Source organism: Macrobrachium nipponense, chromosome 7 (assembly GCF_015104395.2).
Source record: "Macrobrachium nipponense isolate FS-2020 chromosome 7, ASM1510439v2, whole genome shotgun sequence".
NCBI classification, from domain to species: Eukaryota; Metazoa; Arthropoda; class Malacostraca; order Decapoda; family Palaemonidae; genus Macrobrachium; species Macrobrachium nipponense.
Window position 1 is genome coordinate 25,358,067 of NC_061109.1, and position 15,809 is coordinate 25,373,875.

At 41.7% G+C, this 15,809-nt stretch overlaps 1 protein-coding gene across 3 annotated transcripts in view; it reads left to right on the forward strand.

The window, feature by feature from the left end:
- The window catches only part of LOC135217132 (uncharacterized), a 374,498-nt gene that overhangs the window by 209,969 nt on the left and 148,720 nt on the right, over positions 1-15,809 (forward strand). For all 3 annotated transcript variants that reach the window (XM_064252839.1, XM_064252840.1, XM_064252841.1), the window contains one exon: positions 12,521-12,843. In XM_064252839.1, coding sequence (XP_064108909.1) covers positions 12,521-12,843 — 323 coding nt within the window. The remainder of the gene's footprint in view (positions 1-12,520; positions 12,844-15,809) is intronic.

Here is a 15,809-nt window from a genome sequence, read left to right on the forward strand (position 1 = left end):
GTCTTTTCTTCCCTCCTTCCAAGCTGACGGGACGTACGGGGTTCTGGTATGAGACTGGAGAACCTTTGGGCCTGGGACTTCCTTCATCAGCGGACTCGGACTTCTCTTCATTGGTGGACGCCACTAGACGTTCTGCCCTTAATTCTGCTAAGACGTGGTGGGCGATGAACGAGTTTGACCACCTTTTGAAGGGAATGTTCCGGGTCTTGGAGGTTTTCAACTTTCTGGATTGGTCCTTGGGAGTTTTGGCCAGAAAGACCCAGACGCCGGACGCTCTTTCGCCAGAAGACCTCCACTGTTTTGTCCTGCATGGACAAGTCCGTAAGAGATGGCTCGAGCGAGATTGCATCGTTGTTTGGAGCAGGAGTGGTCAAGAAAAGAGCGGTGTACTGCTCTTTCTTGACAAAATCGGTGTCGCACGCCCAGAAGTCCTTGCTTTTGTATTCGCAGCTCTCTTCTCAGCTCTTCCCCAAGAAGATCATCCAGGATATCTCAAGCTCTCTTTCAGCCAAGGCGACCCAGGATCTGCTTGCTCATTCTGCAAGGAAACCTCGACTGGCCTTCTCTTCTAAGGCCAAGAAGGAGAAACCCTCGGTGCAGGAGCCCTTTTGAGGGGGCCCTCCTTCCAGATCTTCTTCTTTTAGAGGGTGAGGACCCAGCAGGAGAGGTAAACCCTTCTCCAAGTCGGTCAAAACCCCAAAATAACATGCAAGTCCTCCAGACGACAGTAGGCGCCAGACTTCTAAAGTTTGAGGATGTCTGGACCCAGAGAGGGGGGGACACCTGGTCTCTCTCAGTAGTTCAAAAGGGATACCTCATTCCTTTCTCCTCAAGACCTCCCTTAACGACAACTCCAAGGGAGTTGACGGCCAGGTACAAGGATCCCATCATGAGCCAAGCCCTTTTTCTAGCAGTAGACCAGATGCTGGAAAAAGAGGCTATAGAACTGGTATCCGACCTTCACTCTGCGGGCTTCTACAACCGCCTCTTCCTGGTTCCGAAGTCATCAGGGGGATGGAGACCAGTTCTGGATGTAAGCGCTCTGAACTTCTATGTAGGGAAGAAGAAGTTCTCCATGGAGACCACGTCATCGGTGTTGGCTGCTCTTCGTCCAGGGGACTGGATGGTGTCCCTGGATCTGCAGGACGCTTACTTCCATGTGCCGATTCATCCATCCTCGAGGAAGTACCTGAGGTTCATGATGAAAGGGAAGGTATACCAGTTCAGGGCCTTGTGTTTTGGCCTCTCGACAGCCACTCAGGTTTTCACGGGGCTCATGAAGAACGTCGCTCAATGGCTACACTTGGAAGGAGTGAGGATATCCCTTTATCTAGACGATTGGCTAATAAGAGCCAAATCAAGGAAACTTTGTTTGGAGGACCTTCAGAAGACAATGGATATGGCAAGTTCTCTGGGACTTCTGATCAACATCCAGAAATCCCAGCTCGTCCCCAGTCAGGAATGTATTTATCTGGGGATTCGGATGGATTCTCGGGGTTTTCGAGCGTATCCGTCCCCGGAAAGGATAGCTCGAGGCTCCGAGAAAATCGCAACCTTTCTAGGGAAAGATGCATGCACAGCGAGGGAGTGGATGAGTCTGCTGGGGACACTCTCCTCGCTGGAGCAGTTCGTTTCCCTAGGAAGGTTGCACCTGAGACCTTTTCAGTTCTTTCTGAACCAGAAATGGGATCGTCGCTCCCAGGATTTAGCGTTCTCCTTTGACATCACGCGGGATATCAAAAAGGAGCTCTTATGGTGGGCAGATCCCAGCAGATTTGTGGAAGGTCTATCTCTACAAACCCTGAACCCCAGCCTAGTGTTGTTCTCCGACGCGTCGGAAGCAGGTTGGGGGGCGACTCTGGGAGCGAAGGAAGTGTCAGGCACCTGGGAGGGAGAACAGGTGGCCTGGCAGATAAACAAGAAGGAACTGATGTCTGTTTGGCTGGCGTTGAAAGCCTTCGAGTCTCACGTCCGAGGCTCCGTTGTTCAGGTGAACTCGGACAACACCACAGCTCTGGCGTACATCAGAAAGCGGGGGGGGACTCACTCCTTCTCCCTGTACGAAACAGCGAGAGATCTTTTGCTGTGGGCCGAGGTAAGGAGGGTCAGGCTCCTCACCAGATTCGTACAGGGGGAAAGGAACGTAAGGGCCGACCTCCTAAGCAGAAAGGATCAGGTCCTCCTTACGGAATAGACGCTTCATCTAGATGTTTGCCAGAGCCTGTGGAAACTGTGGGGCAGGCCCCATCTAGACCTCTTTGCCACTTCCAAGAACTCGAGACTGGACCTTTATTGCTCCCCAATCTCGGATCCGAGGGCGATAGCAGTGGATGCCCTTCCTCTAGATTGGAAAGGTCTAGACCTTTACACTTTTCCTCCCTTCAAGATCCTGGGAGAGACACTGAAGAAGTTCGCCGCCTCGGAATCAACAAGGATGACCCTGATTGTTCCGTTCTGGCCTGCCCAAGACTGGTTCACAGAGGTACTGGAATGGATGGTGGACCTTCCAAGATCCCTTCCACCAAGGAAGGATCTGCTCAGACAACCCCACTTCGACAGGTATCACAAAAACCTCCCCGCTCTCAGTCTGACTGGGTTCAAACTATCCAAAGTCTTGTCAGAGCAAGAGGTTTTTCTTCAAAAGCTGCAACGGTATTGCCAGAGCAAGGAGATCTTCCACCTTGCGCGTCTACCAGTCGAAGTGGGATGTCTTTCGTCGATGGTGCAGGAATCAGAAAGTTTCCTCGTCCAGTACCTCTGTGACCCAAATTGCTGACTTCCTTCTATTCCTCAGGGAAGAGTGTGGGCTAGCAGTCCCAGCCATCAAGGGGTACTGCAGTATGCTAGCCGCAGTGTTCAGGCACAGAGGCCTGAACATTTCTGATAACAAGGACCTTCATGATCTGGTCAGGTCTTTCGAGACCACTAAGAAAGGGTCCTCGAGAACACCTAGCTGGAATCTCGACGTGGTTCTTCAATTTTTGAGGTCCGCAAGCTTTGAGCCTCCTCAGTCAGCTTCCTTTAGGGACCTAACAAAGAAGTCCCTTTTCCTCATGGCTTTGGCATCCGCCAAGAGGATGAGCTAACTTCAAGCCATAGAAGGAAGACTAGGCTTCAAGGATCAGTCTGTGATTTGTTCCTTCCTTCCCTCATTCATGGCTAAGATTGAAAACCCCTCTAATCCATGGCCCAGGAGTTTTGAGGTGCAAGGTTTGTCTGCTCTTGTAGGGGAAGAGGCAGAAAAGGCTCTTTGCCCTGTTAGAAGTCTTAGGTTCTATCTCAGAAGGAAGAAGCAACTTAAGGGCAATACGGACAACCTCTGGTGTTCTGTTAGGGATCCCAGTAGGCCTTTGTCTAAGAATGCTCTAGCATTCTTTTTAAGAAGTCTGGTTAAGGAAGCCCACTTAGCGTGCGACGAAGCCAGTTCAGGCTCCTTAAGGTTAAGGCCCATGAAGTGAGGGCTATTGCCACCTCATTAGCCTTCAACAAGAATATGTCTGTGCAAAACTTGATGAAAGCGACATATTGGAGATGCAACTCGGTCTTCGCGAGCCACTACTTGAGAGACGTCAGTGTCACTTATGATAAAGTGCTTTGCATTAGGACCCTACGTATCTGCGGATTCGGTGCTGGGGCAGGGAGCTGAAACGTATCCTTATTAGCTTAGCTATTTTTAATCTTAATTGGTTTGTGTTTTTATGGTTGGATGAAAGAGGATGTAGGTATGCATCTCTTTCATATCTTAGATCTAACACGGGTTAGATTGGTTAGGTGGTCTGGATTGTTTTGGCTCCTTGTAATTGTAGCGGACAGGTTCTGTCATGTAAGCGGGCGAACCCCTTTGACAAGATCCTACTTGGATTCTGCCATGTAACTGGATGACAAATCCCTTTGGTAGATCCGAAGAGTCTTTCAGCAACAGGTCACGCCCTCGCTGTAGCTCTTCAGGCAATGCAGACTCATAGACAGTATTCATGAAGTCTTCTGCCTAACCAGGTAAGAACCAAGGTTTTTATATCCTACAACATGTGTTGTTTCCCTTTTCTATATTGTTTAGCTGTCTCTTACCCTCCACCAAGGGTGCCAATCAGCTAAGTATATATCTGACAGGAAGTTCATGTACAAAAATGATATTGTTATGATACAATAAAGTTTTGTACATACTTACCTGGCAGATATATACAATTAATGGCCCGCCCAGCCTCCCCTCAGGAGACAGGTGGAAGAGAAAATCTGATTAGAAAACGGGATCGGTTCATACACCCGCCACCCAGCGGCGGGAAGGGTAGACCACCTGACCTACCTGTCGTGTGTGCCGCGAGATTTGAAATTCTGTCGAGAACGTCGGAGACTATAGCTAAGTATATATCTGCCAGGTAAGTATGTATAAAACTTTATTGTATCATAACAATATCATATTACGGTGATATAAAGGAAAATTGCGAACGGAATCACTTAATTTTTTTACACAATAAACATGCCACCACTGTAATCTGTTAAAAAAAAAAATGAGTTCACAATCACAACGAGACATATTCAATTCATATTTCCACCTAAAAACACATCTTGTAATGAAAAATAACATTGTCTTATATAAGTCAAGTATCTAGATATTCGTTTATGCTAACTAGACAGTCATAACAGAAGCAAGAAAATTTGCTCAGAATTGCGTTAAATATGGCAAAAAAAAAACTCGTATTCGCCATCAGCTGATTTGAAACCAAAACATTGGCCTCGCCGCGGAATACTGGCTTACATTTGCCATAATATTTATGATACAATAATATGAGAATATATACAATATTATTGGATACAGTGAAGTCATGTATAACTATTTAAAGGATTTATAGAAAAGATGCATACTTGATAAAATAACGCCATGCATTTTTCGGAACAGTGGCGGACAAGAACGAACATGATAAAACATCCTCTGACAACGTGGAGGGTAGTTACAAAAGCTGCCTTAATTTGTATCATATTTATGTACAAAAATAAAGATACCCTATACGTAATACATTTTCATACACATTTTACACATAAAAGCATGAACATTTATAAAATCGACACATCGATCACTAAATTTGCCCTTTTTTTGATTCAATTCTACGGAAGAGTGGCAGGCGGCGGCTCACAAAAAAAGAACATGAAAAAACATCCATTTTGATAACGTGATGGGCAGTTTCAAAAGCTGCCTTTGTATCATATTTCTGTGCAGAAATAAAAATACCCTATACGTAATACATTTTCATACACATTTTAAATATAAAATCATGAATATTTATAAATCTACACATCCATAGCTTAATTTGCGCTTAAGTAACTTGATATTTTCGGCATAGAACAGCGTCAAAGGCATATATTTTACCCTAATACCTATGTAATAACTCTCCATAAAATTTGTTAATATCATTTGCATAACCTTTATGGTCTGAACGGCATTTCTACAAACATATGAACTCTTTAGATATAATGGCACTAGCAGCGCTGTTAACCAAAAATTATGCTCTAAAAATGCCTTAAAATGCCTTATTTTTTAAGGAATATTTCTAACGACAGCTATAAAACAGATTCGCCGCTAAGCGATTGCGCTGTTAACCGATGGCCGCCTGTATGTTGTTATTCACTTTGTCACAGGAAGTGTTCCAATAAACATTTAATTTTTTACAAACATTCTATTTTACCTATAGATGTAGTACTCATAGGGTACAGTAACCTCCATTCAACCTCAGTTCTTATATTCATCACTGTCCCCATACTACAATTTTTTTCCCATATTTCCATTTGTAGTGTCTAATCCACTCTGAGAGTAATAAAAGCACATTCAAAGAAAACAGTAAAAAATATAAATTTCTAATCTACATACTTGGCGTAATCCCCTCAGTTTTATTCAAAAACACCTGAAAGAAGGCTAAATTACATGTTCCTGCACCAATGACAACAGCACTTTTTTTGCAGTCCCTTTCGTGTTTTATTAAAAACTACCACCAGAGAGGGATCAATGACTTCATTTATTTTATTTATCTCACACTTGTGTTGCTATGCTGATGAGTGACAAGGTGGTTACTGAATATAGAAGAGAAATGTGTTTGCAGTGAGAGAGAGAGAGATTAACAGCAGCAACTCTAATAGCGTTTACAAATTAAGGGCTATTATAAGTTGTGGGTGTGCGTGAAACAAATTGAGAGTATTAATAAACTTCTTTTCTGAAACTTTTTCAACTCTGATATCTGTGTTTAGTGGAGTAGCTGGTTTAGCCTTTGTCTTTCGGAAGGCACTTTTTTCCATTTACACTAATATTTTTGAGTAAATTCAACATTGTCACTGAAATATGGAAATATTGTTTGGGCCAAGTAATGAGTAGACGAGCCTCTATTTTAAATATATATATATATATATATATATATATATATATATATATATATATATATATATATATATATATATATATATATATATATATATATATATATATATATATTATATTATATATATATGAGGTAGATGAGCCTCTACTTTGAATATGTATATATGAGTTTCACAGTAGTAAAAGTCTTTATTTATACTAAAAATCCTTTCATTTAACTAAAAAATAGGACTTTATATAAGTAACTTACCAAGGAATTACATAGCTAACAGTTTCTAGCACTAGCAGCTAAAATTCAGAATTCATGGTAGCGATTCTTCTTTGTTTTGGCTATAGGTAACTAGTCCCGCCCACTTTCGGGAAGGAGAGGAACAACTGAGCCAAGTGCTTCAATTTGTTTCTGCTGTCTTATGACAAGGTTGTGGGTCAGCAGCTGGTTCGAATTTTAATTCTTTGCAGTTTTTTCCTGGAAATTGGTGAAGTACTCTTTTTCGGTAGCCATTCATCATTTGTTTTGATTTGACTCGTAAAGAATTGCGCTTTTATTTAGATAATTAGTCTGTCACTGAATTTGACTTTACTTGTAACTGATGATGTTTGACACTAGTGTATCAAGCACTTTTTGCAGCAAGGGCTGCAGGACAAGGTTAACGTCAGCAAAATATGATGCTCATACAATTTGTGTTAATTTTAGAGAGCAAAACTGCTCAGTGGATAATACTTGCTTGGAGTGTGAAGGATGGGAAGTAAAACAGCGGAAGACTTTAGCTTCTTATCTATCTAGATTGGCTAGGGATAGATGAAGAAAGGCTAGTATTAGACAAGACAGATTGATTGCTGGTCAAGAGTTAGATAGACCTATTGATGTTTTGAATGTGTCTGCCCCTGCTGTTTCTCCCATTCCCAGCCCTTCTATTCGTCATAATCCTATTCCTCATAATCCTGATCCCAACTCCCAGATTCTTGACCCCAACACCATTGCCGCATTGGAAAGTAAATTTGACGGTGAGTTCGAAATATTTTTTTTAATATAGTTACTCGGGTCAATCAGTGAAAGCTCTCATGGAGTGCAAAAGTGTTGTAAGTGAAGTGCAAATAGAGGAGCTGGCTGTCCATTCTGCTGATTCTCCTAGGCAAAGGTCCCTGGCATACTCCCATGCAAAATTACCAGGGAGAAGCCATACCAGAATCCCAAGGGAGGTCGGTAGGGTTTGCCCATGGGTAGTCTCACCTGTCACTAAATCACAGGTATAGACAGCAGACAGCCACTGGAAAGGCGTCTTTGCGGAAAAGAGGCACTGATGGTGGTATAGGGATTCTTCAGACCACTGAAAAGGTCTGCAGCTGACACGTAAAAAGTTAAGAGCCATAAGCAGCTGTCCCAGAATCACGCCAGTTGTCTCCCATGCAAGTTGGCACCTGAATGTTCAGTGGCTCACAAGCGCCAGTCGGTGCAAAAGTGCCCAGTGTCTTCCAAGTGCTTGGAAGTAGTCAGTCACCTAGTGGAACACCCAGTTCCCATGTGACAGACAGTGAAGGATCCAGATTGGTCTTTTGCTTCTTCAGCAAGTTCAGCAAGAGAAAAGGATTTTATAGCGAATTCAGCGCCTCAGCAAGATCCAGCGAGACCAGGACAGTCTAGAGACCCTGTCCAACAGAAGTTGGATGACATTTTAGGCAACTTAAAGAAGCCTTATGTGCCAAAACCCCTAGCGATCCTCCTCTTTCTCTAGTGTCGTTAGTAGAAGAGGAAGAAGTCAATGCACCAGAAGAGGCTTCGCTGTCTTTAGCTCATACAGCATTACTGAAGTTTTTGTTGCGTACTTATTCTACCTTCTCTCCAGCAGCTCCTACTTCTAATACAGTGCTTCAGTTAAGTGTTGTACAGGAAGCAACAAAACTCAACCTCTGTGAAGAAAACCCTTAAGGAAGTGCCTTTGTACATTTTAATTAGAGGGTATGCATACTAAGTGACTGGAGAAGCTCCTTTCTTAGGAGTCTCTGCCTCCTCTCAAGGGGACTTCTTTAGCCTTATAGATTTGGCCTGAAGGTCAGCATTTTCTGCCTCCAAGATAATGTTCTCCTCAGCAAAACTATCATTTTTGAAGAATACCTTCAAGATTTTAGAGATTATTAGTTTTTTGGATTGGTCTGTAGAAGCCTTGGCAAAGAAGATTCAAGAGTACCCCAGCTTCCCTTCAGGCATAGGATTGGATCTTTTTGATGTCTTATTTTGTGTAGATAAGGGAGTTAGGGACGCTTCAAGGGAAATAGCCTCCCTTTATGCAATGGGAGTGTTGAAAAAGGAGTCACCCTGGTTCAGAAGTCTGTTCTTCTATTTTCACATTTAGTAAAGGACTCCCTCTTTCCTCCATCTTTGATTAATGACATAACGTCGGGGCTTGAGAAGAAGTCCACAAGATTTGTTGGCCCATTCATGAGACGGCCGAAAGAAGCTACTCCATCGAGCATGAAGGTAGGTTCCCCTTTGCAGCCCTTTCCTTTTCGTGGCATTAGACCAAAAAGTGAAAATGATCGCCTCCATGCACCAGTAGGAGCAAGGCTCCAGCTATTTTGGGAAGTATGGAGCAGGAAAGTTGTAGAACCATGGGTAACGGAAGTACTAAGATCTGGGTCTTCGATTCCATTTCTAAAAAAGCCCCCCTTAGTCTAGAAGCCTATTATCCTGACTGCCTATTTATTATATTCGTAGAAGTTTTCAGCTCTCGCAAAGAAGTTCATTCCCTCCTCGAGAAGAGAGCAATAGTGTTAGTCAAAGACAAGACCTCAGATGGTTTTTACAATTGGTTTTTTGTGGTGCCGAAGTTGACAGGAGGTTGGAGACCAGTTTTAGATGTAAGTGCCCTGAATGTTTTCGTTCAAAAGACAAAATTTCTCATGGAGACAAATCACTCCATTCTATCAGCAATGTGCCAGGGAGATTGGATGGCCTCTATAGACATGAGGGATGCATACTTCCATATCCCAGTGCATCCAAAATCAAGGAAATATATCAGATTTGTATTCCAGGATCAAGTATATCAGTTCATGGCGCTCTGTTTCGGTCTGTCGACGGCCCCACGGGTGTTCGGAAGTGTTCTAGCTCCTTTAGCAGGATAGCTGCATCTAGAAGGAATATAGATAGCTCTGTATCCAGATGACTGGCTTCTTCGCTCTCAGTCAAAGGAGTAGTAAACGAAGGACTTAAGAAGGACACTGTTTACTCAGGAGTTAGGGTTGTTAATAAACTTCCAAAAGTCTCAGCTGGTTCCATCTCAAGAGTTAGTTTATTTGGGGATGACTCTGAACTCTTCTTTTTTGGGCTTTTCCATCCCCCAAAAGAGTTTTTTACCCTTCAACATTGCTCTGCCAACAAGTGGATGAGCCTGATTGGGACTTTGGCCTCGATGGAACAGTTCTTGCCATTAGGGAAACTCCACATGATTGTGTTTCAGTTCTATCTCAGGGCCAGCTGAGACAGAAAAGGTCAGCGTGATTCATTTGTGTTTCCGATAACACAAGAAATAAAAGTCAATTGCTGTGGTGGAAATCAGAAGGAAGATTTCAGGAGGGAAAGTCTCTTCACTCACAGAACCCCGACCTGAACTTCTATGCCGACGTGTCGGACGTAGTATGGGGTCTCTATATTAGAGATAAGAAAGTGTCAGGAGTATGGTCTTAGGCGGAAAAGGAAATGCACATAAATGTGAAGGGTTAAAAGCTAGTCACTTGGGTCTCAGAAGGTTTGCTTCAGAGGTGTACAACAGAACAATAGCAGTTCACTCAGACAACACGACAGCACTAGCGTACATCAGCAAACAAGAGGGAATGCACTCCTTTTTCACTGTGTGAAGCAGCAAGGGATCTCTTGCTGGCGTCCAAGGAGAATCGGATAATAATCGTCACAAGATTTGTGCAAGGGAAACTCTGCGTCCTTGCGGATCAGTTGAGCAGGCAGGATTAAGTATAATCCCCACAGAGTGGACTAGAATCAGAAGGTCTGCTGGTCCCTCTGGATGTTATGGGGAAAACTTATGATTGCTCTTTTTGTGATGCACAGAAATTCTTGACTGTTATCATTCTTCTCCCCAGTACCAGATCCTCTACCATTGGCTTTAGACGCAATGCTACAGGATCGGTTGGACAAATTCCTTTACGCCTTCCCTCTGTTTGGGTTAATAAGGAAGGTACTATATAAGTAGCTAACACAGGAACGTGTCCATGATTTTGATAGCCCCGTTCTGGCCACTAAAAGAGTGGTTTCCAGATCTGTTGGAATTGATAGTGGACTTCCCAAAATTGCTCCCTGAGAAGACAAATTTGCTCAGACAACCGCACTTCAAGAAGTTTCATCAAGGGCTATCATGTCTTGCGCTGACAGGATTCAAACTGTCAACAGATTACTTAGAGCAATAGGGTTTTCAAGAAAGGCTGCTAGAGGAGTTTCAGAATGTAGGCATAAATCCTCTCCAGCAGTCTACCAAAATAAGTGGGCAATCTTCCGCACATGGTGTAAACAAAAAGGTCTCTCGTCTTGTAAGAGCTGTGACATAAATTACACTTTTTTTTCTTTTCCTCAGAGATACCAGAGGATTATCTGCATCTACGATCAAGAGTTATAGAGCTATGCTCAACTCTGTTTTCAGACATAGAGGATTAGATTTGTCAGTAAATCAAGACATCGCAGACTTGATTAAATCTTTGAATACGAGTAAAAGAGGAAAAGATTCAGTGGCCTGGAATCTAGATGTGGCGTTAAAGTGGCTTTCAGGCCCACCTTTTGAACTGTTGGAAAATGCATCATTAAGAAACCTGACAAAGAAGAGACTTTTTAATAGCCTTAGCTACAGCAAAAAGAGTAAGTGAACTTTAGGCTATGAATAGGAAAATCGGGTTCTCTGGAGGAGACGCAATCTGTTCACTATCTCTTAATTTTCTCACCAAAAATAATAACCCTACTAGACCCTGGCCCTGTTCTTTTGTAATTAAAAGTGTGTCAGAATTATTGGGGCCTGAAGAGGAGAGAGTCCTCTGCCCATGAGAGCCCTGGAGTTCTACATAAAAAGGACGGAGAAGACTAGAGGCCCTTCCAGTAATTTATGGACATCAGTAAAAGAACCCTTACGTCCTCTTTCTGAGAATGCCTTGTCATTTTTCTTAAGGGAAGTGATTAGAGAATCACACACTCAAATAGGTGAAGAATGTTTACCTATTCTCAAGGTAAAAGCACATGACATCAGAGCAATTTTTACTTCTTTGGTATTTAAGAAGAACCGTTCCCTGACAGAGATCTTTAAAGTGACTTTCTGGAGATGTAAGTCAGTGTTTGCATTACACTTTCTAAAAGAGATAGAAACAGTGTATAGTGAATGTAGTATGTTGGGCCCTTTATCTGTGGCTTGCATGGTGTTGGGGAAGGGAACCTAGGAAGTATTCCTTCTTACTTTTTTTCCTTGATTTAAGGTTGAAAGATTTTGGAAGACTGGGGGTACAGTTGTTATGGTGAAGGGTTGGAACTTAGTTTTATGGTATAGGTAACATTGTTGATCTGGTCTTTGTTGGTACTGGGTAATTTGACCTGGGTCAAACTATCCATTCTCTACCATGTAAGATGAGTGCCGACCAGTGGCAGTATTTTCTTGCAGCAGCTCTCTTACAAGGTAAGGTAGCAACAATATTTAAGAAATGCGAGCCCCTTTGCTATTCACAAATTCATTATCACAGAATGATTTGGGATAGAGTAGTCCATGTATCCCACCTCCTGTCAATGTAGAATCAGCAGTGTAATTACTTTGTAAGTTACTTATGTAAAAATGACATTTTTATGATAAAATAAAATTTTACATTTACTTACAAAGTATTTACAGAATGGGAGCCCACCCTCCTCCCCATACATCATTATTGCTCATAAACAAATTGAAGCACTTGGCTCAGTTGTACCTCTTCTTCCTGAAATTGGGTGGGACTAGTTACCTATAGCCAAAGAAGAATCGCTACCATGAATTCCGAATTTTAGCTGTCTGTGCTAGAAACTGTTAGCTATGTAATTACTTGGTACGTATATGTAAAATTTTATTTTATCATACAAATGTCATTTGAATGTGAAAGTTTTGTTCGACTAATTTTGTAATGAAATTTCTTTATTTCCTTTTGTAGATGCTGGAGGAGCACCTGACTCTCAGCCAACCTCAGCAGTAACAGATGCCTCAAATTCAGCAATTACTCCTGCGGAATCTGATGGTATTCAGAGTGCTGAGAGTGAGCAACCATCAGGAAATGACACTGCAACTGCATCAGGGTTAGGATCCCAGGGAAATGAGAATGAAGGCGAGAGTATAGAAAGATTAGGTACTGCAATTGCACGTGTCAGTAGAATATCTGAAGAAGTAACATCAAAACAGAATGAGTTGGCAAGTCTGCAAAAGCAGTTTAATGACATGAAGAAACTCTTAGAAACTGCAACTAATGCTCGTATAGAAGTAAGTTAGTCAGTTGTTTTTTTTATGATGTCATGTCCATTAAAAGTGTCATTAAGAGGGATAGTAGCAGTATTAATATCAAATGCACTTGTCTGAACATTACACCACAAAATCCTGGTTTTCTGGGCAGTCATCATATAAATCATTACATGACATTATGTAGTTATTCTCTCTCTCTCTCTCTCTCTCTCTCTCTCTCTCTCTCTCTCTCTCTCTCTCTCTCTCTCTCTCTCTCTCTCTCTCTCTCTCTCTCTCTCTCTCTCTCTCAAAAGTGAAGACAGAAAAGTCCTTCAGAGTGGCACATGCACAATCAATTCGGAACAAAGTAGATATCTTCAAAGGATGGGTAGCAAGTGAAGAATTAGACATGATAGGTATTATAGAAACATGGATACAAGAGGCAACAAGAGACTTTGTAGGAAAGTACCAGATAGCTGGATATAAATTGTTCAAAAAAGATAGAATTTGTAAAAAAAAAAATGGAGGCGTTATGTTATATGTTAGTGACTACCTCGGTCCAATAGAGTGTAAAATTACAACCATGCAAGAAGTGATTGTCATCAATATAAACAGCCTAGGGAGAAAGATAACTCTAATACTAGTGTGCAGACCTCCCCACCAATCACAAATGTCCGATGAGGAGCTGTATGCACTACTAAGACAAGAGATAAACAACAAACTGCATAATAATGGAGATTTCATTGCAGCAGTACATTGGGACACGATGACTTCCGCATCAAACATAGAAGGAAAGAGACTTTTAGATTTTGTAAAAGATTAATTTCTCCACCAATGGGTTGACAAACCCACTAGAGGAAACAACATACTAGACATCATCCTATCAACAGAAGATAGTCAAGTATCCGACCTATCAGTAGGTGCAAATCTAGGCAAAAGCGACCATAAAATTATCTCATTTCAAATTAATGTCCAACATAAAAAAAAGAGAAGATATTAATGGGATTAGACTACCATCGACAAGACCTAAATAAGCTAAAGGAGTACGTTAAAAATCTAGAGTACGACGAGAACACAGGTATAGATAAGCACTGGGAAGCCTTTCATGAGGATTACGCAGAAAAACGCTCTAGATGTATACCATTAGGGCAAATACTAATAAATGGCAACCCTTAGCCAAAGTGGTTCAACAAGGAAATTAAAAATAAGATAAGAGAAAGAGAGATTCCACAAATCAATGAACCCACACCCAACACCAACAGAAGCAAGCAGGCATAAAGAACTCTGTAGATTGATGGACAAATTAGTAAGAAATGCAAAGATAAATGAGAATAAGAGAGTTGCATCAGTTTGTGAAGAAAACCCTAAAGAATTCTTTGCGCATGATAATAGTAGGAAATCAATAAAAATAGCATAGGTCCCCTTAGGGACATTAGAGCTAACTTGGTGAACTCAGACTTGGAAAAAGCTGAGCTATTGAATAAGTTTTTTACTAGTGTGTTCACAACTGAAGACACTACCTGAATACTGGAACCTGCTATTAAATATGAAGGGCCAGATCCACTGGACAGAATAATATTTACAGAAGAGGACATTGAAAACAAAATAGACAAACTCAACAAGTTCAAATCTCCTGGCCTGGATGGGATTCATCCAAGAGAAATTAAAGAGCTAAAAGAGGAGATAGTTCCTCACCTATATAAACTCTACAGGAAAAGTGCTGAACAAAGAAAGGCACCAAAAGGATGGAAACTAGGTAATGTGCCCCCAGTTTACATAAAAGGTCCAAGAGAAGAGCCGGGAAATTATAAACCAGTCTGCCTAATGTCGGTAGTTTCCAAAATTTTTGAATCCATAATTGCAGATCAAATTGTGGATCACATAGAACAACTTATTGTTAAACAGTCAACACGGTTTTAGACAAAACAGATCCTGCCTATCAAACCTCTGGAGTTTTTTCATAACATGCTAGGTATCTACGACAGTAGTAGAGCAATAGATATACTCTACATAGATTTCCAAAAGGCCTTTGACAAAGTCCCACACAAGAAACCGATGACAAAGGTTAGAGCTTTAGGAATTGTAGGAAAAACAGCAGACTGGGTCGAAGACTGGCTAACTTATAGAAAACAGAGTTGTAATAAATGGTGAAGAATCAGATTGGGCAGATGTAACAAGTGGAGTTCCCCAGGGTTCTGTCCTTGGCCCTCTCTTGTTTCTGATTTGCATTAATGACATTGATGTAGGCTTAACTAGCAGGATAACCAAATTTGCTGATGACACCAAACTAGGTGTAAATGCAGCAGACCCAGATCCAGTGGAAAATTTAAGAAATTAACTAATGAAAATAGGAGAGTGGTAAAAAAAATGGCAAATGCCTTTTAATGTAGAGAAGTGTAAAGTGTTACAATTAGGAACAAACAACCTTCATGCCAGCTACATGCTGCTTGGGAATGACATAAATAGAGTAGAACAACAGGAGAACCTTACAGTCATTATTACCAAGGACTTAAAATCCACAAAACAGTGCTTAAAAGCAGAAAAGAAGGCACAGAAACTAGTGGGATACATGAAGAGGCAGTTCATATACAGAAACAGGGAAACTTAGCTGCAGCTCTACACATTATAGTTAGACCCCATCTTGAATATGTAGTACAGGTTTGGTCACCAACACTAAGAAAAGACATAAATAGATTAGAAGGAGTACAAGCAAGAGCCACAAAGTTAATTCCATCCATCAGGCAAATAGGTTACCGAAGATGACTAGAGAGCTTGAAAATGTATGGCTTAGAAACACAACGATTGCGAGGACAACAAATAGAAACATTTAAAATACTGTAAGGCATAACAAAAGTAGACAAAATCATGAGGACACTGTGAATGCACAGTAAAACCTGCTCCTAGAGATAAGTGAGCACACGATGTCTCCTCGGATGGACTAACAATTCTTTGAGACATCCTTATCCTTGTAACTCTCTCTCTCTCTCTCTCTCTCTCTCTCTCTCTCT